This window comes from Piliocolobus tephrosceles, chromosome 18, assembly GCF_002776525.5.
Source record: "Piliocolobus tephrosceles isolate RC106 chromosome 18, ASM277652v3, whole genome shotgun sequence".
In the NCBI taxonomy this organism is placed as follows: Eukaryota; Metazoa; Chordata; class Mammalia; order Primates; family Cercopithecidae; genus Piliocolobus; species Piliocolobus tephrosceles.
Window position 1 is genome coordinate 10763026 of NC_045451.1, and position 26832 is coordinate 10789857.

At 37.6% G+C, this 26832-nt stretch overlaps 2 protein-coding genes across 2 annotated transcripts in view; both read right to left on the reverse strand.

Moving 5' to 3' along the window:
- CCDC102B (coiled-coil domain containing 102B) overlaps window positions 1–26832 on the reverse strand; it is a 300271-nt gene that overhangs the window by 252664 nt on the left and 20775 nt on the right. The gene's annotated exons all lie outside the window — the stretch shown is intronic.
- Window positions 11827–12164, reverse strand: LOC111550654 (NADH dehydrogenase [ubiquinone] 1 alpha subcomplex subunit 1). The gene has a single exon (XM_023224158.1). The coding sequence runs from the start codon at window positions 12151–12153 to the stop codon at window positions 11941–11943; it is 213 nt and encodes a 70-aa protein (XP_023079926.1). The 5' UTR covers window positions 12154–12164; the 3' UTR covers window positions 11827–11940.

Sequence of the window (26832 nt, forward strand, 5' to 3'; positions counted from 1 at the left end):
CTTTCTTTCTTTCTTTCTTTCTTTCTTTCTTTCTTTCTTTCTTTCTTCTTTCTTTTCTTTCATTCTTTCTTTCCTTCCTTTCTCTTTCTTTCTTCTTTCTTTCTCTCTCTCTCTCCTTCCTCCCTCCCTCCCTTCCTTTGCTGCCTCCCTCCCTTCCTCCCTTCCTCCCTTCCTTCCTTCCTTCCTTCCTTCCTTCCTTCCCTGTCTTTCTCTTTTTCTTTCTTGACAGAGTCTCACTCTGACACCCAGGTTAGAGTGTGTTGGCACTATTGTAGCTTTCTGCAGCCACAAATTCCTGGGCTCAAGCAATCCCCCTACTTCAACCTCCAGAATAGCTGGGATGACAGACATGCACCACCATCCCCAGCTTATTTATTTGTTTGTTTATTTATTATTTATTTGTTACACGGTTTCACTCTGTTACCCAGGCTGGAGTGCAGTGATGTGATTACTACTCACTGGGACAGCTGGGACTACAGATCTGTGCCACCATGCCTGGCTATTTTTTTTTTATCCTTAAGTCCTTACATCCTTAAGTAGTTTGAAGGTTATTGTTTGTTTTATGTTTTTATCTTTACAATAATTGGCTAATGTGAAATAAAGAACTTTGGAATTTAAATTGGAGGACCTGGAATACAATTTGAGTCTGCCATATACTAACTAGGTAACCTTGAAAAACTGAATTACTTTCTGTGAGCCTTAGCTACTTATCTGTAAAACTAGAAGTCATGCAAACTTTCCTCATAGGATTGTTGCACAGATAAATTGGAATAATAATTTCAAATAACTGTGAGTTGCCATGCAATGCTATTCTATGGAGTCAACATGATGTTATTATTAGTAATCGTAGTAGTGTTATCATAGTAGTGTTATATGGTGTTATATGTTTTATTCCAGGAGCACCTGGAATAAAATCCATTGGAAAAAAGTATACAGAAGGGAAATAACAGAAAGGAAATCACAGCAAGAAATGTTGCCTTGTTGGAGGCAAGAGTGTAGTGGATCAAATTTCCAACAAAGAGTACTTAAGATCCTTAGCTTTTGAATGTAAGATTTTGAATCTAAGCCCAGCTCTCGTCATCATTATCTGTCTAATCTTGAGCAAATTCTCTCAATTTCCTGATTTAAAAAAGTAAGCGTAATGGAGTTCTTATGAAGCTATGAGAATAGAAAGCAACAATGATCAAGGTTCTAATGCACTTTTAGGCACATGGCATTCAACAAAGGGTAATTATATGATAATGGCAGAAAAGGCTACTTTATAAGCCACAGTTACTCTATTATTATACTCACATGGAAGAAATACCTAGAGGTTAACACAAGGGAAAACAAATGCTAGATTCTATTGCTGTATTGAGGAGTATTGGTAGTGTTTATATTTTTATCATTATTGAGTATAGAAAGAGGCAATCAACCTCGAAATCCTCTGCATTGGCATATCGTAGTATTCTCAGAACAGAAAATCTTTAATTCTTCAGATTAGGTTGTCATGCTATTATCGAGGAAACATTTTTTTTACATTGTTAGAATACAAAGAATCTTTTTGCCAATATTCTAAATATAGCTATTGTGCTTTGACTCTTTTATCCTTTCCTCTAGGGAGGAATGAAAAGGACACAAGAGAGAAAGAGGCAACCATGCACGCATATGATAACTCCATCTAGCTTTTTTAACAAATCCACCTAAATATTACAGGCGCCCTTTCCTGTGACTTACATAAGTAATCTCCAAGGAGGTTGTGCCATGGCAACCGTCAATACAGTTGTATGAGAAACAGGGAGATGATTCATTTAAAAAAACAGGCATTCTCCATGTTTACAATGTAGTAAGCATGAAAAAAGGTCTTTAAAGACTGTAGGAGTCCAGTAAATAAATGTAAACCAAACTTATCTATATAAAATGGTAAGTAAATTTGAACAATATAACCCACATACAATTATAAAATCATGTCTAAAATATCAGAAACAATGCTTTATAAATCAAGAAGATATTAGCAGTTTTTTCCCCTAAGGCCTTTGTGTGGTTTGTGAGGCAGAGATAAAATATTGATTACAGTAACCCCCCCATCCGCAGGGGATACATTCCAAGCCCCCGCAGTGGATGCCTAAAACCACAGGTAGTACCAAACCCAATTGCCATCGATCAGAATACGTTTCCGTTCCTGTTTTCCACCCACAAATGTAATGCCTTTTCAATTTTAACTAAATATTTATCATGCGCTGTGGCAGTAATGTTTACAGTTTGAGGTATAATAGCAAAAGTAGCATGACTTTTGCTTTCCTTCTTCATAATATCACAGGCAGGTTGTTTCTTATTGTAGTCTTTGCAACCTCCACACATGATGATTTTTTATCTCCTTATGAAATACAGACCTTTCACCTTTTTACTTTCTGGCTTTTCTTAGGCATATCTAAATTACCATCATCACTACTCTTGAGCTTTAGGGCCATCATTAAGTAAAATAAGGGTTACCTGAACACAAGCTCTGGAATACCATGACAGTCAATCTGATAGTCCACATGGCCAGTAAGTGACTAGTGAGTGGGAGTGTGTTCAGTGTGGAGAAAATGCATGGAAACAAAAAGATTTTAGGCTAGAAAGTGTCAAGGAATATTTCAAAATTTAGTTATAATAAATTATGTCATCCCAAACAACAATACATTTAAGGCAAATATGTTCTTCATAAATTTTGGAGGACAAAAACGTTATAAGAAATATGTTAGCCTTCTTTATAAGTCTTTGCTGAGCAACGCCACAAGATTTCATCATGCTACTCATGATGGCACATAGTTTAAAATTTATGCATTGCTTATTTCTGGAGTTTTCCACTTATTATTTTCAAACCATGGTTGACTGTGGGTAACCAAAACTGTGGAAAGTGAAACGTTGAATAAGGAGAGACTACTATAATTGTAAACAACATTTATGTAAACATGGATGGTAAAATGTCAAGGGACACCATCCAAAATAAGTTTAAACAGAATGGAATTACTTAGAAACTAGCAAAAGATTTTTAAAATGAGGAAGGGAAACAGATAAAGATACAAGTTCAGTCAATCAAAAACGAAGATTTTTAAAAAGCAGTGGAAAATCAGAACAAATGAAAGCACAAAGTAATGATTTTAAAAATAAGTCAAAAATATAAATAATTATCATAAACGTAAATGAACTGAACTTCTCAAATTAAATACAGTTAAATAACCATGATATAAACTAAACCCAGCTATAAGGGTTAAATTTTTAAAACATTTATAAAAATCTGTAACACAAAGTATTATTTAAAGGAATCTAGTGCAGTTATATAATATCCAAAAATAGATCTTAAAGCACAAAGCTATGCTAGTGTTGAGGAAATTTGCAAGTAAATGATAAAATATTCACCTCACCAGGAAAGTACAAAAGTTCTAAAAAGTGTAGAGAGCAAATGATACAGATTCAAATATTTAAATAAAAAATTATTTTAAAATTGAGAATTTGACAAATTCACACTCAGAGTGGGATATTTCAACATATCTCAAGTATCGACTGATTACCCAGGTAAACAGACTATACTAGTTAACAGAAACTGCTTCACACAGAAACTTTTTAAAAAATGAATTCTCTAGGAACTTATATAGAATATTTATAAAAATTGAAAAACTTCCAACAAATTTCAAAGAAGTACTACATAAAGACTATTTTCACAACTAAGCAAGTTGTAGACGAATGTTTAAAAATGTGTAATTAGAGAAAATAAAAATAATACATATCATAACTTGTGGGAGGCCATGAAATTTGTTTGAGAGGGAAATTGTAGCCTGAGATGTTTGTATAAAAAGACAAATTAAGACTGAAAATTGACGGCCTTGGTGCTCAAACTCAGCTGTGTTCCACGGTGCAGAACACAGAAAGCCACAGAAGGGTGCACTCCCTTCATTTAGAGGATTCCATGGGAAATACAGCATCTCTACTTGTATTCATCGGTCATAAATAAGTAACATGCCTTTACTTTGCTACAAAAGAGGCTGAATTTTTTTCTTTTGTTTGCACATTGTATCTTAACAAAATTAAGAGGCTCTTACTCCAGGATGAAGATAAATTTAGGTTAGGCAAACCCTGCCATCCAGCTATCCTGAAAAGTTTTCAATTCACCCAGGCAAGCTGTTATCTTTCTCGCTGAAAGGACTTTACTGGTTTTCTACCTGTTTCTTCTCGTTATTCATCTAACTCCTATTCACATTTCAGACCTAAATTTAGACATTACTTTCACTGGATACCCTGTTATGACACCAAAATCAGCTTTAGCATTGGTCCTTGGGTCCTTGTCACTTTTATAGTGACAATGTGACACTGGGCGATGGTTATATCTTTCCTTTGCTGGTTCTTACACCTTACCGTGTAGTCCTTGAAGATTCCTGTTGTACAATGACAAGTCTTTGGAAGGACTGGATAAATGAATGTATCAATGATACCTGGTACAACAAAAGTGTTTAATAACTCATGAGAAAAATTTATCTTTATTCTTGAAATAAAGTAATACAGTGTCCTTCTCTTCAGGAGCAAGTTTATTTTTATCTTACACCTAGCAAGTCATGTAATTAACTGCGTTCATCTCTTTCACATTGGTGATATTCTAGTTTAAAGCTTGCATTCTAATTTAAACTCTTCTATGTTACAGGTCGTTGGGGTGTGAATTTTGTACACTAACATTACTTACATATTTTATTTTTACTTTACTTTGTGTCAGGCTACTTTACTTATTTTTGTTAACTTTACTTTAAGACAGTATTTCACGTAAATAGTTTAAAACCAAACTGTGCTAAATGGCTCTGAGAAGACACAAATTGAGATGGAGCTTAGTGTGCAGGAGGTTTATTAGGAAATACACTTGAGATTACAACTGTGAAATGGAGAAGGAAGGACAATTTGGCAGAAGGAGACTACCTCAGTATTCTGGAATTGAGATGTCCCCTTCCAAGTTGAGGTGAGATAACTATGCCTTTATACCCCTGCAGTGATCAGTCTTTTGATGCAAGCTGCCCCTGAAATTCCAAACAAAGCAGTTTTCTTCATCAAATGTAACCCCCAAAGAGGGGTGAGGGCTGAGGGGAATGTTCCTGCAGAACTCTCAGAAGTGTGGGCATCTGTTTGGTCCATAATAGTATGGTTGCTCTGTAGGTCTACAATCCAGCTGCCACCCAAGACTTCCCTAAATCTTGAGTATTGTATATCCTCTTTTCTCTTTTGGTTTACTCCCTTATTTTGGCAAAAATCTGCATTCCATAGAAAGGACTTATAAAAATAAATGAATACTTTACAGATCTAAAACATTTTTAGTTTGTACAAAACCCTGATTGACAATTTGAATGTGTATATAATTCTATACATAGCATCATCTTCCAAAATTGTAAGACATTGTTCCATTGTCTTCTGGCCTTCCATATGTCTGTTGAGAAGTCTGATGTCATTCTTAATCTCATTTTTTTTTGTATGTGACTGTCACCTCTTCCCTTCACCTTTACTTCTTCCCTTGACCACTAGAAGCTGTTAATGCTGGTAAACTAAAATATCATGGTGTCTTGCTACATATTCATGTCTATTATTTGAGCTGAGCACCCAATGAGTCCTTTAAATATGGAAACTCATGTCTTTAAGTACATATAAAATTTTATTGATTACTGTGTTAAACATTTTCTTCTTTCTCTTATCTCAATTAGCTGGCTCCACAAGTCTTATTTTTACGATATTAAACATACTAGACTGGTAATAAAATTCCTTTATTTTTCCCCAATATTTTACATAACTTTTTCTTTCTTTGTTATATGCTGTGAGTTTCCCTAAATATCGTTTTCAGCCTTTCTCTTGAGCTTTTAATAGTGTTTTCATAGTTTTAATTTTCAGAAGCTCTTTTCAAGCCTGAGTGTATCTTGGTGGTTTTTTTGTTTTGTTTTGCTTTTGTTTTGTTAGGTAGGGGTGGCATTCTGTTGTTATTTCTTATTTGAAAGATCATTTCATCCATTTGGGGTTTCTTTAGTTGTTTTTTTTTTCTCTCTCTCTTTATAGATTTGCTTGTTTAAAGTTGTTGTATTTTTTATTTGTTAAGTTTGTTTTGCTCATTTCTTACTATAGGGATGGGGAAGGATTTGGCATATAAGGAACCACCAAGTCTTAAAAAGGCTTTCAAATAACCCCTCTGCCTCATTCATGTATGAAACAAGCATTTAATCTTCCCGGGTCCCAGCAAGAAGCCAGGACCTATTTCTCAAAAAAATAAAAAGAAAGACTTAGTTTTAAAGTTATAGATATCATGACTTTCTTCTCTTATCAGAGCTTATCACAATCTCCTCTCCACTTAGTATCCTAAGCTCCAGCACCATTGGATTTTGGGGGTCATAACTACCAATTTACAGTGATGCTTACATTATCTGTAATTGTTACATTATCTGTAATCTGTTATAGATTATAACAGCTACAGAAGTCTTATCTCTTTGTGAGTGCTACTGATAATGGTGTGCTAGAGTTTTCTAGAATGCTATCCCTGTATAGATTTTGTTAAACAATCTATTGTCATTCTTTTCTCTCATAGAAATATCTTAAATAATACTGATTCTTACTGCAGCACAAGCATGTTTAACTTGTACAATTTTAAGATCATATTTGATTTGCTAAAATATTGTGTTTATAGAAACCAAACCAAATTATTTATATATATTACATATATACGTATTTAATACATACATAATACATATATAGCTACATATATAATACATACATTATACATCTACATGTATAATACAAACATATACATATAGGTCTTCAGCTTCAAGTATCAAAATCAATTTTGTATACCTTAAATAAAATGAAAATGTATTTTTAACATGTTAATACTTCTGGACTCTAAGAGAAATAGAAGACTGGCACAAATCAAGACCCACCATAAGGCTGAGAAGAGGTGAAAAGGCCATCTTTTCAAAGTCTGCAGGACACAGCTACCACTGCTGTTTTGTAAATGAATTCTAACAATCTCTTGTCTTTCTAATATTTGTTCAAGGGCTAAAATTTCCAGTTGGAGCTTCCAGTTGGCCAGGCACATGTGATTTGCTCATGCACTGACTTTGGGGACAGAAGTGAGGTGAGGTATAACCTTTCCTTTTCAGAACATTAAATTTACACCATAACAAATTCTTCTGAAAGAGGAAAGCATATTAGAAGCTATGTAGCAAAAGTAAAGTGCCAACTAGAGCCATAATTTTTCTTATTATTTTTTCTTTAAAATCTTAAATATTATTTAATTTTTAATTTGTGAGGAAATAAGTAGAGCAAAATAAAATAGAAAAAAGGAAATAATAATATCTAGCAACAATTAATATAAAGCAATAAAAAGTTATACTTATTTTATATAATTTTCTTCACACCAGTATGTATTTTTTTAAAATAGCATTAGTTGTTTTTTAAGAGAAAATTCCATCTGGTTGACCAGTTTGTTATGTATAGTTTTACCCAATAAAATTATTCCTCCTTTTCCTACTCTGCAGTTTGAGATCAATTTCAACAGCTGTTTTAGATTAAGTCTATTTTTGAAATAATATTACCAAGAGGAAAGAGACATTTTATCTTCTAAGGATTCCTTGGAGAGGCAAGAATGTCAACAGTCATACATAAAATCATAGCTTTCACTAGAAACTACAATCTTACTAAAGACAAAAAGGCCATTTTTCTTCACGCAAGCTAATATCATGTCCTTATTATGTAAGCAAGCACAGTATATTCTTTAAAATGTCAGGGATAAGGAGAAAAAAATTCAGAACATAATGCAATTATAATATAACAGAATGTATTTCAATTCGGGCTGTAGGCAGGCTTTCTAGTAATAGTTAAGACTTTTCTGATGGATGCAGGGCACATTTTTAGATAAAAAAATGACGGAATTGACACTTTAAGGAGGTAACACCGGAGCAGAGGCTTGACCACCACCCAGTTCTCACCAGCACTCAGGATGCTCTTGGATGGGTTACCCACACGCGCACAAACATGTGCGCACACACACACACATGCACACACACCTCAGATACAACATTCCAAACCATGAATATGCTATGCAACACTGCATTAACAGGACATGCCTGTAGTGGCACATAACTTGGCCTAGAAAATACTGGGGACATCTGCATTCCCTTTTCTTATTGAATTGACTTACTTGGCTTCTGAGTTTTCCCAGAAGTAACACTTCAATATCTTTTCCATTTCTGTCTTGATCATTGTTTGTGTACCAAGTATAGCTGTACACATTTGGTACCATACTGCAAAACTCCAAGCAGAGCCATTTAAACATAAAGATTACATTGGGCATGCCTTCTCTTGCCTTTTAGAAGTTTACAACTAGCATTGCCTACTATATGTGGCAGACCTGGTCATCAGTCTACGGAGGATATTTTCTTATTAAATCAATGTTGGCAATTTGCATTTTAAAACATTATTGAAGTATGCATATTTAGTAGAATAAATAGAAGATAATTTTCTCTTACAGAGTTATTGAATCTCTTCCTTATCTGTTATATTGCCTTTCTTACTTCAATTTGTGAGTGTTTTCTTTTGTATTGATAGAATAGTTCAGAGAACCATCTATTTATTGTTTAAGGGCTTTTGTTATATTTCTTTTAGAAGCTATAGATACTATTAGATTAATTTACTGTAGACTAATTTATTGATATAAATTTAACAATTTTAATATCCTAAGTAATTTTACTCATCTTCATTTTTTATTTCTTTTGTTCTTATTTCTTTGCCTGAAATAACTTAGTGATTCAAAATTATACTTACAGAAAATCTTCCATGAACCATATATAAACTTTGCTTGATTTTTTAAAAAAATTTTGATAATTAGACTATTTAAAATTTGTATTTATATCTATTTAAATCTTTGGCTAAATCTCATGTATTCTAATATTTAGAATTATCACATTTTCTTATTTTCTTAATAGTGTTGATTGAATAGCTCTTTTATCTATACTTTCATAATTATTTAGAACAGTATGTGAAATGTTTCAAGCATGTGTATTTTTATACATTAAATATAGCAACTCTATATATTACTTCTATTATTTGTAATTTATAAAATTATTTTATTGGTCCTCTACATGATTGATTCCTATAGCTTTTCTATGGCTATTGGTAAGAAAATTGATTTCTCCAATATTGAGTTCAAATTTTTAAGTTGATCATTAATACAATTTTGTAATCAATATTTTTAAAATATCATTTTTGTCTTAAATATATTATGGATTAACTACATGGATACATGACAGCTGCCATTTCAGTTACTTTTCTAACAATTTTGTGGCAGATTTTGCTTTACATATTTCATTCCATATCAAGCAAAATAGAAATATTTGTAATTTTTATATTTGTACTTTACATTGTAGCTTTTATAAATATAAAATATCCCTATTCTATTTCTTATAATAAAATTATAAGAATCTCTTTCATGTGTAGAGAAATGGAGATTACCTTCTTTTGAAGTATGGAATTTTTCATAGATTCCATGCTTGTTTTCTGTTCCATTACAACTTTTCAGTGCTTGAGCCTGCCCACATCAGTCACAGCAGGGCCTGTCTCTAAGTCCAGAGGTCCAGCAGGCTGAGCTAAATAATGATGAATTAGATCCTCATGCAAACCACAGCCAGGAGCTTAGTGACTACAACAAAGACTTGGAGAGGTTTTCTGTGGAGCACATCCTCCCATAAGCCTATTTTTCTCTTTGAAGGAGATCAGGTTTAAGGCTTTCTTTGCTTCTAGGCTCTGCATAGTTTTCTAAATGCCAACTATGCAAGTTACTTGCATTTTTCAATAAATCCAAGTGAAAGAATAGAGAAAAACTTTAGAAATGTTTTATCTGATTGTCTCCATCTTATTCCATGCAGGTTGCGATAACAGAATACCATAGACTGGGTGACTTATAAACAGAAGTTTATTTCTCACAGTTCTAGAGCCTGGGAAGTCCAAATGTTAGCAGTCAGTGTTTGGAAAGGGCTCATTTCCTCTTCCTTGACTTCTACCTTCTCCCTGCATGCTCACATGGTGGAAGGAGCTAGAAACCTCTCTTAAGCTTATCTTATGAGAGTACTGATCCTATTCATGAAAACTCCACTGTCATTATCTAATCAGGTACCAATGGCTCCACCTGCTAACACCATCACATTGGGAGTTAGGATTTCAGCATATGAATTTGAGGAGATACGTTCAGTCCGTAACAGTCTCCCTAGCCCATCTTTGCTTCCAAACCTCTCCCCTCAATTTCTTTTCTTTCCTTTTCTTTTGTTTTCAATAGAGACATTGGCTCACTCTGTCACCCAGGCTGGAGTACAATGGTGGAATCACAACTCACTGCAACATCAAACTCCTGGTCTCAAGCAATCTGCCCACCTCAGCCTCCCAAATTTCTAGGATTACAGCTGTAAGCCACCATGCCCAGCCCTCCCCTCAAATTTTGTGCTGTCTGGAATGTTCAGCCACCACTGCTGTCTAAATATCCTTGTCTCAGAGACTCATACCACTTCTATGTAGGCTTGCTCAGTTCAGTTACATTTGTACTAAATTTAGCAGCAATTCCTCTAGTTCTCTAAAATGTGGAATACACAAACCTCTGACTGATTTCCAGTGAACATGCAGAATTTTCTGTCTTTGTTTTAACTACTGGATGTTTAAATGGGATTTTAAAAGACAAAAAGAGGGAATTATTTGTGTTCCTTTCATTTTGCCAAAAGTCTTGCTATTGTTTTTGTCATAATTTTGGTTGTAAACCTCCTCAAATATTTTGTGAAATAATTTACACCCAACTGAAAAATAAGTCTTACAAAAAACTTTAAGAAAATTAATATGTTTTTTCTGTTTTCCAAAAGAGGAAACTGCTATACAGCAGTATTGACAGATTGATTACAGTCAAAAGGCTTTGAAGAAGAGCAAGAGGAATTGAGTTTTAACCTGTCTGTACACAATCCATACAGAGTGCTTAAAAAAGAAAATAGAATATTTGAATCATGTTTGTTTTTGAAAAAAATCATTCCATGTTTTTACAATTTTAGTATGTATATATTAATATAAACCACATAAAAAGATAATACTGGTTGGGTATGGTGGCTCATGTCTGTGATCCCAACATTTTGAGGGGACTAGATGGGAGAATTGCATGAGCCCAGGAGTTCAAAACCAGCCTCAGCAGCAAGGCAAGACCCAATCTCTACATTTTTTAAATAAAATAATAATTAGCCAAATGCAGTGGTGTACCCTCTGGTCCTAGCTATTCTGGAGGTAGACGTGGGAGGATCGCATGAGCCTAGGAGGTTGAGGCTGCAGTGAGCCATGATCATACCACTGCACTCCAGCCTGGATGACAGAGTAAAACTGTCTCAAAAAGAGAGAGAGAGAGGAGAGAGAGAGGAAAGGAGGGAGAATATTATGTTTCTTATCTTTGCATGTGTGGTAATGCGTGTGGTATGTGAGGTGTGCATGTACATATGAGTGGAAGTGGTTGAGACCATCTGCAATAAGCTTGTTGACTGGTTTGTAACACTCATATCTTTATCCTCAAGACTGGAGATATCTAAGTTTTCATAAGAGATCATCAGAAGAATGATGATCACTGAGAAAACACATCCACAAAATTCCAAAGAATATCTGGTGAGATTATTTTAAAGAAAATATTTCTCATACACAAAAAATGTAAGAATTGACATAGTAAATATTCAGGCACTCACTAATCATTTAAGAAATAAAAATTGAAAAATAATGCCATGAAATTATCTGCATTCCCCATTCGTTTTTTTTTTTTTTTTTTTTTTTTTTTTTTTTTTTTATTAAGCACTACATAACACATCGTATGTTACATAATACACTGTATAACCTTCTAGCAGGGGTAGATGGCCATAACTGAGTTGTTTTTTCATCAGTCAGGAAAATGCTTCCTTAATCAATGTTCTCCAAACCCTTTGACACATAGTAACGATCAACTCCAGAGATGCGCCTACCTCTTTCCATCAGATTCCAGTGATACCCAAAATGAGCAGCCCTTTTTTCCTTGCCCCCGTTAGTGAACCTCTGGATGTACGCAGTAGCCACTCCTGGAATAAGCAAGCACACGCCCATGGCGGCGAGTCCGGGGAGAATCTCGAACCACATCTCTGCCCCATTACCTAGGCCAAAACCTTACTTCTGGGTCTTTGAAAGGTGACCGGGCTTTGGCTCCCTTCCCAGTCGCATTCCCCATTCTTACTCCATTTCCCTCCTTCTATGCTTTTCTCTGCCACACATTGCCAGTCAAAACCACTATTCTGAGTTATTTGGAGTTTATCATCCTATGCATGTTGCTATACTTCTACTACATAAATAATTTACACGTTAGAGTTCCATTGCAGAAAACAGAATCTGCTTTAGCTAGGTTGAAAAAGGGATGTCTTACTACATATTAAATAGCTTGCAATATAGGAAGGGCCAACGCACTTGACTTAGGCTATGCTTCCAGGAATGTCTCCAGAACATTATTACCTACAAAGCATTTGGGTAATGTGCTATCACTGCTGCCAGAAGTTGCTAACAGAGGAGGTTGCTATCCATAATGTTGATGAAAGAATTGAAAACTATTCTTTTGGGAAAACAGCTGTATGAAGCTGTCAAATTAGGAAATTTCTGTCACCATGCTGACTACAAAACTACCAGACAGTAAAATGGATGCCTAACACTCAGTCTGTTTGCTCATGCTCTAGATTTTATATTCAGGGCTAATCTCATCAGGATGCATACAATGAGAAAGTCTTTGATTGTATCTGGAACTCTAGTTCAGGCAGTCAGACAAAGGGTTAATGTTCAAATTATATAAGGGAATTCTACAGCTTAATAGCAACATATGTACACACACACACACACACCAGTTTAATAACAAAGAAAGTACTTAAATAGATGTTTCTCCAAAGAAGACATATAAATGGCCATCAAGTATATGAAAAGGTGCTCAACGTCACTAATTATCAGGGAAAGGAAAATAAAAATCACAATGAGATATTTTCTCACATTTGTTAGGCTATTATCAAAAGCAGAAAAGATAACAAGTATTTGTGAGCATACAGAGATATTGGAACCCTTCTAACAGTGTTGGTGGAAATTTAAAATGGTGAAATGACTAGGGAAAACAGAATAGAGGTTTCTCAAAAAATTAAAAATAGAGCTACTATATGATTCAGCAATCCCATTCCTGGGTATATAACTAAAAGCATTAGGATGAAGATCTCAAAGAGACATCTGAACTCCCATGTTCACTGCAACATTATTCACAATGGCCAAAACCCAACAACCTAATGTCCATTGACAGATGAATGGAAAAAAATGTGATATATACATATAATGGTGTATCACTGTATTCAGCTTTGAAAAGAAGAAAGTCCTGCCATATGTGACAACTCAGATGAATCTGGAGTACATTATGCTAAGTGAAATAAACCAGTCATAGAAGGTGAAATACTGCATGATTCAATGTACACAAAGTGTCTTTAATAGTCAAACTCATAGAAATAGAGAAGAGAATGGCAGTTGCTAGGGGCTAGATGGAGACAGGAAGATAGAAAATTGTTGCTTAATGGGTATAAAATTTAAGTTAGGCAAGATGAATAAGTTTTAGAAACCTGTACAACACCATGCCTATGGCTAACAATACTATATTATGCACTTTAAAAGTTTGTTTCCAGGATATAATCCTGCAGAACATTATGTTAAGTAAAATAAGCCAGGCACAGAAAGACAAATACTCTGTGTTCTCTCTCATATGTGGGAGAGAAAAAAATAAAAAGATCTCATAGAAGTAGAGAATAGAATACTGTTTATGACAGGATGGGAAGGGGTGCAGAGAAAGAGAAGAGGAAAACAATGGTTAATGGATACAGAATTACAACTAGATAGAAGGAATGAGTGCTAGTGTTCTACAACACTGTAGGATGACTATAGCTAATAACTTCCTGTATATCTTCAAACAGCTAGAAGAGAGAATTTTGAATATTCCCAACACCAAGAAATGACAAATGGTTGAGATGACAGATGTTCTCATTATGCTGAATTGCTCATAACACATTGTATCCATGTATCAAAATATCACTCAGTACCCCATCAATGTGTATGGTTATGATGCGTCAATTAAAACATAAATAAATAAATATAGATCTTATGTCACATGTTCTCACCATAAAAAGTGGTTACATAAGGTGATAGATGTGTTTATTACCTTGATCGTGGTAATGATTTTTATGGGAATATCTGTATGTCCTAAATTATAAAATTGTATACATTAAATATGTACAGCTTTATATATCACTTATATTTTAATAAAACTGTCAATTTTTTTTAAAAAGATGATAACCCAGTAAGAATATAGAATCTGTGTGGACGAAAAAAAGAAAAAATACTAATTTAGGGATAAAATTTAAACACTGGGGTATAAGACTCAAAAGAATTTTAGAAGTAAATTTTTTGCCTGTAGAGGTAAAAGTTAGAAAATTGTGTTTTTCTTGAAATGAAAGATATTGGGCTGTTCCTACCTCTGAAGCCATAATTTCACTGTTCAGGAATTCTACAGCTAGGGACTTTGTCATTTTTTGTGCAATCTCAGTATGGTTTGGATTATGAAAAAAGCGTATCACATTGGGTAGCAAACTGTTTAAGATTTATTTCTGAGAAAAAGTTAATAAATCTTCTGGCAGCCCTTTGAAATGTATTATGATTGAAAAGGATTCCCAGCTGAAAACACTGGAACTATTTTCTTTAGTAATCTACAAATGTTTTATCACCCTGTCATGTGATGGATAGCATTCAGAAATAGTTAAAGTAAAAGTAACTCTAAGTACCCAGAAATTATGCAAAGTTTCACTCTTTTGAAAGAAGCTCTTAATGTGGCAGTACTATATTGAAAGACTGGTTTCTAAGCTTAAATCTGGAGTCTGTTTCTAAGGATTAGGACAAGATGTTGTGCATTGCATATGTTTTTAAAATTTGCTATAAATTAGTAATAACAATAAAGATCTACTCTATCTGTCTGTGGTTGGATGAATCACATGACCATGTAAATAGTATGACTGAATGTATGAAATAAATACAGGAGAATTGTCTTGGCATCTTAAAGAAGCCCAACAAATGGTACCCCCCCGTCCCCACCTGAGTTCTGAATGTAATAAAAATGAGATTAGAAATGAGGTCACTGGACAACATGAATAAGCGTGAAGCAAGTTATGTTAATGAAATAAGCCAGGAACAGAAAGATAAATACCATATGTTCTCACTCATATGTGAAAGCTTAAAAGGTTTATCTCATAGAAGTAGAAAGGAAAATCATGGTTACTAGAGTCTGAAAAAGGGCGGGAGACATGAAGGGAGGTAGGATAATAGGTACAAAAATACAATTAGATAGAAGAAATAAGTTATTGTGCTTGACAGCACAGTAGGGTGATTATAGTTAATGAGAATTTCTAGTATATTTCGAAATAGCTAGAAGAGAGAATTTTTAATATTCCCAGCACAAGAAGTACCAACTATTTGAGGTGATAGATATGCTCATTACTCTAATCTGATCACTATACATTATATATGTATCAAAACATCACTATGTATCTCATAAATATGTACAATTATATCTTCATTAAAAAATTAATTTTTAAATGAAATGATGGCATTGAAGGACAAAATATTTTGTTTTCACAGACCAAGTTGTAGGAGGTACTATACAGTGTGGGAGGCAGGACAGAATAAGCTTCCTAGTTGACTTGCAGAATTAGCCCTAGTCACAGAAGACACTACAACCCCACATGCTCGCCCTAAGTGAGCCAGGCCCCTTACATGTGTAACATGGGCAGCTGAAACAGGGCCATGTGTTCTCTGTGGTCAGGCTGGCCCCCAGTGAGGAAAACAGAAGTATGTGAGCTGAACCAAGCACACTCCACTTCTTCTCAAATAACAACAAGTCCATCACTTCCAGTGCCTCCTCTCCTACCTCTGTGGGGAGTGACTGGGAAGGTATTAAGAGTCTCTCCTACTGACTCCAGAAGTGAAGAAGAACAGGTCTCCCCTGACGGTGCTCAGCTTTCCATTGTCCTGGCTGTCTGGGTTAATACCATGGTTCCATCAGGACTGTGGCTATTTTCCTAGGGGAAGGAAACTCAATAACAGACTGGATGTCCAACTTCAGTCTTGACTGGATTGCATCCCCAATGCTAACAACTACCCCTTTGGATAGACTTCGGAGAGCATTCTCTGGTTACAACTGCTGTATAACTAAGTACTCAAAACATAGTGATGTACCATAACTTTTCAACGCTCACAGAATGAAGCAGTGTGAATGTCTTACACATGCTCCACCGTCTCTGGAGCCTTGGCTGGCGCAATTTAACAGTTGGGGGTAACCACACAGCTGGGGAATCATTGAGAAGCATCTTCATGCACGTGGCTGGTGATTGGTCCTACGTGGTTGAATCTGTGGTACCAGACCTCAACTGATGCTGTCAACCCGAGCACCTACAGGTCACTACTCCAAGTGGTTGGACTTCTTATATAGCAACTCATGGCTCCAAAACAAATGTGCCAAGAGAACCAGGAGGATGCAGTACGGCTTTTTCTACCTAGCCCTAGAAGTTAGGAACTTCAGTTTCTCTGTATGATATTGTTTATAAGCTAGTCACTGAAAGGGCCCAGATTCAAGATAAAAGACATAATCCCCCAACTCTTATAAAAGGAGTATCAAAAAATTTTCAGAAAATGTTAAAAACCTCCACAGTTCAATAGTTGTTCATACTGATTTTGTTCCATATGGATCTGAAAATAGTCAGAACAACAAATTAATTAGTTCCAAGACACATCTGCCACCAAAGCCAAAAAGGTTTTCTCTATCTCATTTCCTATCCAAACTGTGTCCACTTAAGAATTTCATCAGAGCGTATCAGAAGATCCTCAGTGAAATTGAATTACAACAATAAGATATTAAAATAATAAATTGCCTAAAGATGTTCTGCTAATAAAATTCTAACAATTATAGAAAATGTCCCATATGTTGGATATAGTCTTATTAACAGTATTTTCTGAAAGAAATTAAATGCAAATTCTAAAAGTGTTTAAGTCCAAAGACTTCAAAATCCAAAAGAATTTAAATCCAAAATAAAAATGTCATGACCTTGCAGGACAAAAAAATTAATTTATCCCCGGTTTCTTTTTCTGTTCACACTCAACTGAAAAACAGAAACAATGACAACAACAACAACAAGGTAATAATAATAACTGGACAAATTTGAAGCTCTTTCTTCTTAATAATCAGACAGATTTGAAGTTCTTTCATCAGCTGCAAGCTAGGCATTCACTCATTGAAATGACTAAAGTGTCTTCAGACCACAAACTTTGTGTTAATTTACTCCCGAGCCTTCCCTCAACCTCTCCAAACATTTCAGGAGTTCAGGTATCTGAAAGGACAAGACTTCACAGAGCATTCTCCTGTGAGGCTTTGGTTTAAAGGCAACTGATAGGTCCATTTAGAGAAAGAGACTGGAGTGGAGGCAAGCACTGAGCATTTGAGAGATCCCAGTACTAACTCCTCAGGGTCTTTATTCACACACTAATGTGCTTTGTGAATTGAACCATGCAATGAGTCTAAGCTTCAGAGAGCTCAAGACAGAGATGTAAGAGAGTTTTTTGTTGGTTGGTTGACTGGTTGGTTGGTTGGTTTTTGAGACGGAGTATCACTCTGTCTCACCCAGTCTGTAGTGCAGTGGCACGATCTCAGCTCACTGCAGGCTCCACCTGGGTTCCAGTGATTCTCCTGTCTCAGTCTCTCGAATAGCTGGGACTACAGGCGTGTGCCACCACACCAGGCTTATTTTTTTTTTTTTAGTAAAGATGGTGTTTCATCACGTTGGCCAGGCTGCTCTCGAACTTCTGACCTCAGGTGTTCCACCCATCTCAGCCTCCCAAAGTGCTGGGATTACAGGTGTGAGCCAGTGTGCCTGACCCAAGATTTTTAATGTACCTCTGACCCATAGGTCAGGATGTCTAACCCATTATGCCAGTTGAAAGTCATAAGTTAAAAAATTGGCCCTAAGGGTCAGAATTTAAACAGAACATTATAAATTCCATTACCATTATCTTGCCTAAAAGTTAAAGCCAGACATTCAGGCATCCCCAGAAATATAGCTAGAGCTGTTACAAACCAGCCATAAATTACCTTAATTACAGTGTCTCTTAAAGAGTTCAAAAGTGATCACTGTTCTCTCTCTATACCCAGCACATTTAGAAAACAAAGCAATATGCAGCCCCTATTGAAGTTAATGAAGCAAAATTTTATTCTTATTACCCAATGGTTAGTAATGGCAAAAATCATAGCAGAAACTCAATGGCACTGAGGGAGAAAGGATAAATGGAGAAAATTATTTTTTTCAGCCCTACCAGACACCCACCCAATCTAAGCCAGTGGCCCATGACCACTTAAATTTACAGTAAGGATAAATTAACCATCAAGAAGTTATGTCTGCCATTATGTTTGCCTTATATACAAGCATTAATCACTTCTGTCAAAGACTGGCATGTAACATTTAATAGTCAGTTGTGGTCTGAATTGTGTTTCCCCAAAATATATGTTGACATCCTAACCCATGGTACCTGTCAATGTGACTGTATTTGGAAATGGGTTCTGGCAATAATTAAGATGTAATTTAGTTGAGGTCACACTGGAGTAGGGTGGGCCTTTTATCAAATACGACTGGTGCTCTTATAGGAAGAGGAAAAGAGACGCAAAGACAGATACACAAGGAGACCATGATGAGGCAGAGACAGAGACCATAGGGATGCTTCTATGAGCCAAGAAAAGCTAAGGACTGCCAGCCATCACCGGAAGCTAAAAGAGAAGCCTGAAACACAGCAGCCTCAGAGCCTCCAAGAGGAATCATTCCTGGAGACATCTTGATATCAGATTTCCAGCCTCCAGAACTGTGAGGCAACAAATAATCTGTTGTTTTAAGCCACCGGTTTGTAGTCACTTGTTCCAGTGGCCCTGGGAAGCTAACACACAGTCAGCCGCCATTTTTTAATGTTTGACCACGCACAGGTTTGAACCCTCACCTCTCCCTGTTCTCCTTCTACTCTGCACCTGGGAAAGTTTGTAATAACATTGAGGTGCTCCCTCCTTTGGTGCCAGTGGGAATTTCAAACTACCTATGGGAACCCCCACTCCTTCCTTATCACTAACCTCAGTAAAAACCCCAGGCTCAACTGCTTTCTCTGTTCTCTCAAACCATTTTTGGACCCACTAAGGAGCCACCCTGTTATTGCAAGAAAGCCTTGTTATATGAGCAATAAACCTTTCTATATCGTCTTGAGGGGTGTGTGTGTGTGTGTGTGTGAACAGTCTTCACATTTGGACAAAATTTGGGGTAAGGGACCTTTTCCTTTCTTCAGGATAATCAAACATGGAAGGCATTTGCCTTATTGCAAAGTTGAAAATATTTCAACATTGGCAATCCTATTCCTGAGTCTTATTTGTAGTACAACTCTATCCCCTTCAGTACATTCGCAGTTTCTTCATTTCTGTCCCCTTTAGAGCCCCATGCTTCAGCTACCCCAGAATTGCACTGAGAGTGGGCTCTGTTTAGCGACAGAGGCATCCAGTTTTCTTGTGAGGAGGAAATGTAATCCGTCGCTCAATCATGCCTGTCTGGGAAAGGTGCATGCTATTGGTGCAGCCCATGCATGTTTGCTAACACTGGCTTGACCCTCTGACCTGCCTGCATTTGCCCTGCCCCAAACAATCAGGACACCACTGGATGGAAGCCATTTGTAAGTACACACTTGCCTTGACAGCAACTGCAAAACATCTGCGAGTAAAGCTGCCATCAGCTCCAGTCACTGGCCAAAGTTAACACTATTTGCACTGTGTGTCACACAGCCATATGCCACGTGGACTTGTCCAATGCATACATGACACAAGCTGCCACCATCCACAAGAGCACCTACTAGACTGGCCCTTACAGAGCTGCTCCAACTTGCCCCAGAATATTTACTCTTTGATTTTATTTCTCAACATTCCCAACAGGAGCACCAGGCATTGAAGTCTGAGAGGAAGATTCAAGAAATAACTATCGGGAGAACCCGCTCCCGATGTTTAACGTGGGTTCTTTTCTATTTCCTAAGTGTCTCGGCTGGGTTGAGAAATAAAGGGAAAGAGCACAAGAGAGAGAAATTTAAAGCTGGGTATCCAGGGGAGACGTCACGTGTCGGCAGGATCCGTGATGTTCCCCAGCCATAAAACCAGCAAGTTTTTATTGGCGATTTTCAAAAAGGGAGGGAGTGCACGAATAGGGTGTGGGTCACAGAGATCACGTACTTCACAAGGTAATAATATATCACAGAGCAAATTGAGGTAGGGCAAGATCACAGGACCACTGGATGAGGAGAAATTAAAATTGCTAATGAAGTTTCCGGCACGCATTGTCATTGATAACATCTTATCGGGAAACAGGGTTTGAGAACAGATAACCTGTCTGACCACAATTTATTAGATGGGAATTTTTGTCCACCTGATAAGCCTGGGAGCACTATAGGAGACCCAGGTTTATTTCATCCCTTCGGGCCTCGACCATAAAAGATGAGATGCCTTAAAAAGGGGCTGTCTATAAGCCTACCTTCAGGGCACATTCTCTTTCTCAGGGATGTTCCTTGCTGAGAAAAAGAATTCAGCGATATTTCTCCTATTTGCTTATGAAAGAGGAGGAATATAGCTGTTTCCATCGGGCTCACGGGCGGCCAGTTCAAAGTTACCTCTCTTGTTCCCTGAACATCGCTGTTATCCTGTTCTTTTTTAAAGATGCCCAGATTTCATATTGTTCAAACACACATGCTCTACAAACAATTTGTGCATTTGATACAATCACAGGGTCCTGAGGGGACTTTCATCCTCCTCAGCTTACAAAGAAGATGACGGGATTAAGAGACTAAAGTAAAGACAGGCATAGGAAATCACAAGGATATTCACTGGGGAAGTGATAAGTGTCCATGAAATCTTCACAATTTATGTTCTTCTGCCGTGGCTTCAGCCAGTCCCTCCGTTCCGGGTCCCTGACTTCCCGCAACAAATAACATTTTCATCCCTTCTCCATGCTGAGCAAACTGATAAATAAGGTACTTCTAAAGCAAATAGAAGTCAGTGTTATTTTAGTAATTTATATATACTTAATACTTCATAAGTACATATATATATATTCATAGTATACATATTTAAATATTACTTTATTGTTGAAACAGGCTAAAATGGGGCTTAGGTTAGTGTGAGGGATGAAAAGGCTTGGGGCAGTTGTAGACAGATGTACCCATCCCGTCCTAGGCAGTACTGGGTTACTCATGCAGATCTACTCCACCACCTCCAATTCCAGCAATGGCCAAGGTCCTCACCTCCTCACTGCTACACTGGTGGATTTTCCTCACATTAAAAGCAAGTGTTTGCCAATACCCTATTCCATCATATGTCAATCTCACATCGATGTTAGAGATCACATGAATGATCCGATCGTGGTATAGGAGTAACAATCCTGCAAAACCAAAGCAAAACCTTCTATGACTTGCAAATGTTTCATATAAAAACTATAATGGGGATTTTAAGTTTTATAATCATTTTTATCTTACAACTTGAGGAAACAAAGATTTTATAACCCCTTCAAAAATCAGATTGATGGTGGAGAAAAATTTTCCTAGATCTTTAAAATGACAGCAAACATTCATTTTTATCAATACAGGATAAATTCTAGAGAATCACATAACAAGTGGTTCTTAACTGGGGTTCATTATCCCGCAAGTGACATTGGGCAATATTTGGAGACATTTTTGGTTGTCTCAACTGGGGCAGGCGCTGCTGGAATCCAGTGGGTAAAAGACAAGATGCTACTAAACATAAACTGTACAGGATGCTTCTCCATAACGAAGAATTATCTGACTCAGAATGTCAATAGTACTGAGGTTGAGAAATCCTTCCTTAAGATATACCACGGGACTGTGTTTCAGTATCTATTTAAGTATTTATTTTTAGAATATCACTTAATTCAACATATGTCATACTAGTAATGATATCATAATCCAATTACCTTGGGACACAAGTTGCTTTTTCAGAAGGCAGCACAAAACAAGGAAGCTCTGCAGTTGTTCCAGGCTGTGTAGCAGCAAACCTACTACCTGGGCCATCTCATACTTCCAGATGTGTCTTAATGGAGACAGATGCCAGGAGGAGCTTCTGGTAAACCCCAGCAAGAGGCTGTGGCTCGATCTCTACGTTTGGAAGAAGGCAGGTCATCTGCAAAAAATAACTACATACACCATGTATAAAATGGTCCCTGATTTACTACTGGGTCAGAATGGAACCAGAGATACGAAGTCATCAAGTGACTTCATGGACAAAAAGACTATATTGTGTACTCTCAGAAACACCAAGTTATAGGTGGACCCGGCCATAATCTATAGTACAACGGACTAATCATACCCAGTATCAAACATGAGCAGGTTCAGAGGTCACAAGTAAGTTGCATAAACTGTTGACCTAGACTCTCATGTCACCTGCCAGTAGTGAACAGGTATCTGTCCTAAGCTCACACCTATGGCATCATGGCAGCAGGGAGTGGGGTGAATAAAAGCAAAGGAAAAGAATTAAAAGCTCAGGCTTTGTTCATGAAACAGCGAGCCTGCTAGAAATTTGGGTGCATATCAAAAACGAATGGTAGTTGGCCGAATGGCACAGTGGCTCATGCCTGTTAATCTCAGCACTTTAGGAAGCCAAGTTGGGCAGATCACTTGAGACCAGGAGTTTGAGACCAGCCTGGCCAACACAGCGAAAACCCGTCTCTACTAAAAATACAAAAAATCAGCTGGGCATGGTGGCACATGCTGTAATCCCAGCTATTTGGGAGGCTGAGGCACAAGAATCGCTTGATCCTGGGAGATGGAGGTTGCAGTGATCTGAAATTGTACCACTGCACTACTCTAGCCTGGGTGACAGCAAGACCTGGTCTCAAAAAAAAAAAAAAAAAAAAAAAAAAAATGGCTGCTTATCTACAGTCCAATGGCCAGAGGTTCAGGCGATGTGCCTGGTCATCCACTTTGTGTGAAAACAGATATGGCTGAGATGAGGGTGTATCATGGGGAGTGCTGACTGTCTAGTCAGAGGCCTAGGAGGAGCAGGCCTGGTAGACTGGATTCAGAGAGGTCTGGGGAGAGGCATGCAGATGAGATACATGGGAGGCATGGGAGTGCGAACAAAGCGTGGAGCTCCTTCTAAATCAGGTTACTGCCCACAGAAGCAGCTACTGCCAAAGAGACACTCATCAAGCAAGCAGACAAGAAAAATTAACAAATAAATTTTAGTCAGACTCCATTCTCAGTCATCCCGGTGCTTATGCAATGGGCTCAGATGAAGCAGCCATCATGGTAGAGATACATGGGTCCAAAGGCAAGAGATTCCTTAGGCCAAGGGTGAATTAGCTACAGCAGCTGCTGAAGCTCTGTCATGCCACCATCAGGGACCAATGCTGAAAGCATCCCTCAGAAGGTCTATATTGGACATTATTTGGAAATGATTATATCAGATTCCTTCCATTCTTCCAAGTAATATGTAAACTTGGATGGGATAGACCCGTATTCCAGGTAATAGTCTACCTTTCCTGCCTGTAATATCTCAGCGAGCCCTCTTATCCAAGAATGCAAAGAATGTCTACTCTGCTCACATAGGATCCTACATATGATCACCTCATTCCCAGAGACCCACTTTAAAGAAATGGAGGTGAAGCATTGGGCATATGACCAAGGAATACCCCCGTCCTACCACCTCCCACAGCATGCAAGAGCCACGGCCTGTGATAAAGCAGGCTTTGTAGATGCAGGGAATCACGAGCTTCAATGTGACACCCTGCAAGGGGATGGGGTACTATCCTTTATTATGTAATACGCGCATTAAATGAATGGTCATTATATGGTCCTCAAAATGTAAAATACATGTGTCCAGGTAGAGAGTGGGGGAGGTAGCTATTCACTGCCATCCACATTCAAGGGATTTGTACTTCCGATGTGCACAAATATAATCTCTGTGGGTTCAGCATTCCTGATTCCCAGAAGAAATCACTTCCACCAGGAGGAACAACATGGATTGCACTAAACTTAAAGTTATTACTGCTCAGTTTATGTTCTTTGTGCTAGTGAAGTAACTAGCTAAGAAAGAAGTTGCTATATTAGCAGGAGCAATCGACTCTAATCATGAAGAAATAGGGCTGCTGCTACATAATTGAGACAGAGCAGAAGATATTTTGCACTCTGGTGATCCACCAGGATGTCTTTTGTTATTAGCATTGCTGGATTTAATTCTACTGCCAATCACAGCCACTAATAAGGGCAAAATAAACAGGGAGGCGGATCCTGCAGCAATGTGAGTTTGAGAAAACCCTCCCTTCACATACACACACACACACACACACACACACACACACACACACCACACCACTGCCACCACCACCACCACAAGTGCCAGTCAGTGGGGAGGAGACTCTAAACACAGGTGGAGAAGGGAAATCTTGGGTATGAGAGAGTGTTGGGACCAAGCCTGCAGTGGGAGCTATCATTGGTCCCACTAGCCTTCCTCATAGTTTTCTCAGAAAAAAAGTGTAAGCCTGGAGAAGCCCTGTGTGCACTGCAGGAACTTAATGTGAGAAGCAAGTGTACGTGAGCGCCCCTAGGGACTGTCGAGAATGCTTTGTTTTCAGGTGCCCAGACATGTTACCCCCATGCCCATCCCCTGCTGGTAAAACTCAAAGAGAACACTTTCTCAAGAAGAATTGCCGTCAGACAAACAGGAACCACTTCGCCTTTGAGACGACTCCTCCCAACCCTTGAGGACAGAGTATAGCCAATAACTGAATTGGGGGTACAAACGTTGACCCCTTTGGCTCAAGACGCGACCAACTCTTGTGCGGCTGAGGTGTGTGCCACTGGATACCGTCATCACTCGCCACACAGGTCTGTCGAGCACCTGAAGTGAGACACGTTGTTCGCACACTAGATTTCAAAGATTTAGTATAAAAAGAAACATAAGATGTTGATATGGTTTGGCTGTGTCCCCTACCAAATCTCAACTTGTATTGTATCTCCCAGAATTCCCACGTGTTGTGGGAGGGACCCAGGGGGAGGTAATTGAACCATGGGGGCCGGTCTTTCCCATGCTATTCTCGTGATAGGGAATAAGTCTCATGAGATCTGATGGGTTTATTAGGGGTTTCCGCGTTTGCTTCTTCCTCATTCTTCTTCCTGACTCCATGTAAAAGGGCCTTTAACTTCTCGCCATGGCTCTGAGGCCTCCCTAGCCGTGTGGAACTGTAAGTCCAATTCAATCTCTTTTGCTTTCCAGTCTCGGGTATGTCTTTATCAGCAGTGTGAAAATGGACTAATACAGATATCTTATCAAATGTTTAATATTGATACATGCTGAAATGTCAATACTTTGGACGGACTGGTGCAAACAAAGTGCTTAAACCATCTGTTTCTTTCTACGTGTTTAAATGTGGCTACCAGAAAATTTAAAATTACCTGTATGGCATGCAATACATTTCCACTGGACAGCAATGCTCTAGAGTTGTCCTGTGGGGTCAAGCTGAAGCCAGTCTCCAGCTAAGACACATTCTTGCCGACCTGGATTCCCTGTCCGGTCCTGATCCCCCCCGCTCTTCTCCTGAGGATGCTCCCTCACTAAATCACTCCAACAAGAGTTCCACCTCAGCCTCTGCTAGAAATCAACTCTAAAATACTTGATGTTTATATATGTTTGGTCTTCAATGCCCTATAAATAACTGGATCTGATGTAAATCTTCAAAATAAAAAGATGTAAAGAAAACATAGCACAAACATAACACTATTATACTACAAAATTATATAAGAACTATATGCTTATCTCATGATATTAGAACACAATGATATAAAGATGTGCGCGGTGCAAGGCAACAACATTAATAATGGTTTTGATCAGAATACTACTAAAAAACACAATTTAAATAATAAGGCTCTTATGTTAGCTCACAGTCAGCATTAATTCACCATCAAGTTGGAGAAAGATGTTTGTGTTTCACAGATGCCATTCCCGGACTTTATATTTCAGATTATCATCACTGCTTTTGACGAGCAAACAACATTCACATTTCTTTTAAAATCTGGTTAGGATTCAAATGTTAATGACTTTAAGGCATTCTGAAAAGTGACATCCACTGGAGAGTTTTATACTCTCGATTGGTGTGTATCCTAAAACAACCTTTAGAATTGTTATTCCCTATATTTATTTCAAAAACTTAAAAAAACCTGAAAATTCCTCTCCACCTAAATAACTTAATCCATTATACAGTGACAAAGTGTTGTTTTGGTATAAAGGATATGATATTTGGCATATGATAATTGTTAGCAAAAGTGCATCCTGTGAATGAAGAGTTGACCTCTCAAGAAAAAGCAATTCACAAACAATGCTGCCGGCAAGCCTGCCTGCATAACCTTATACTACCACATGATGTCCCTCTAATGCCAAGTTCTAAGGATGGAATTAACCCCAATACAGGCTTTGTAGATAAAAAATATTCAGTTAGAACAACAGAGTACACAGATCTTACAACATAAGGTGTTTTTAATTGGTTAGTTTATACTGGACCTCACAGATCACATGTCAAAAAATGCATCTCTGGTTAAAGAGTCTTGGACATGGGCAAAGCACTGTAATGAGGACGCCTTGTAAGAAGTGCGAGCAGTTCAGCAGAGTCACGCGTGTGTGAGCACTTGGGTTTT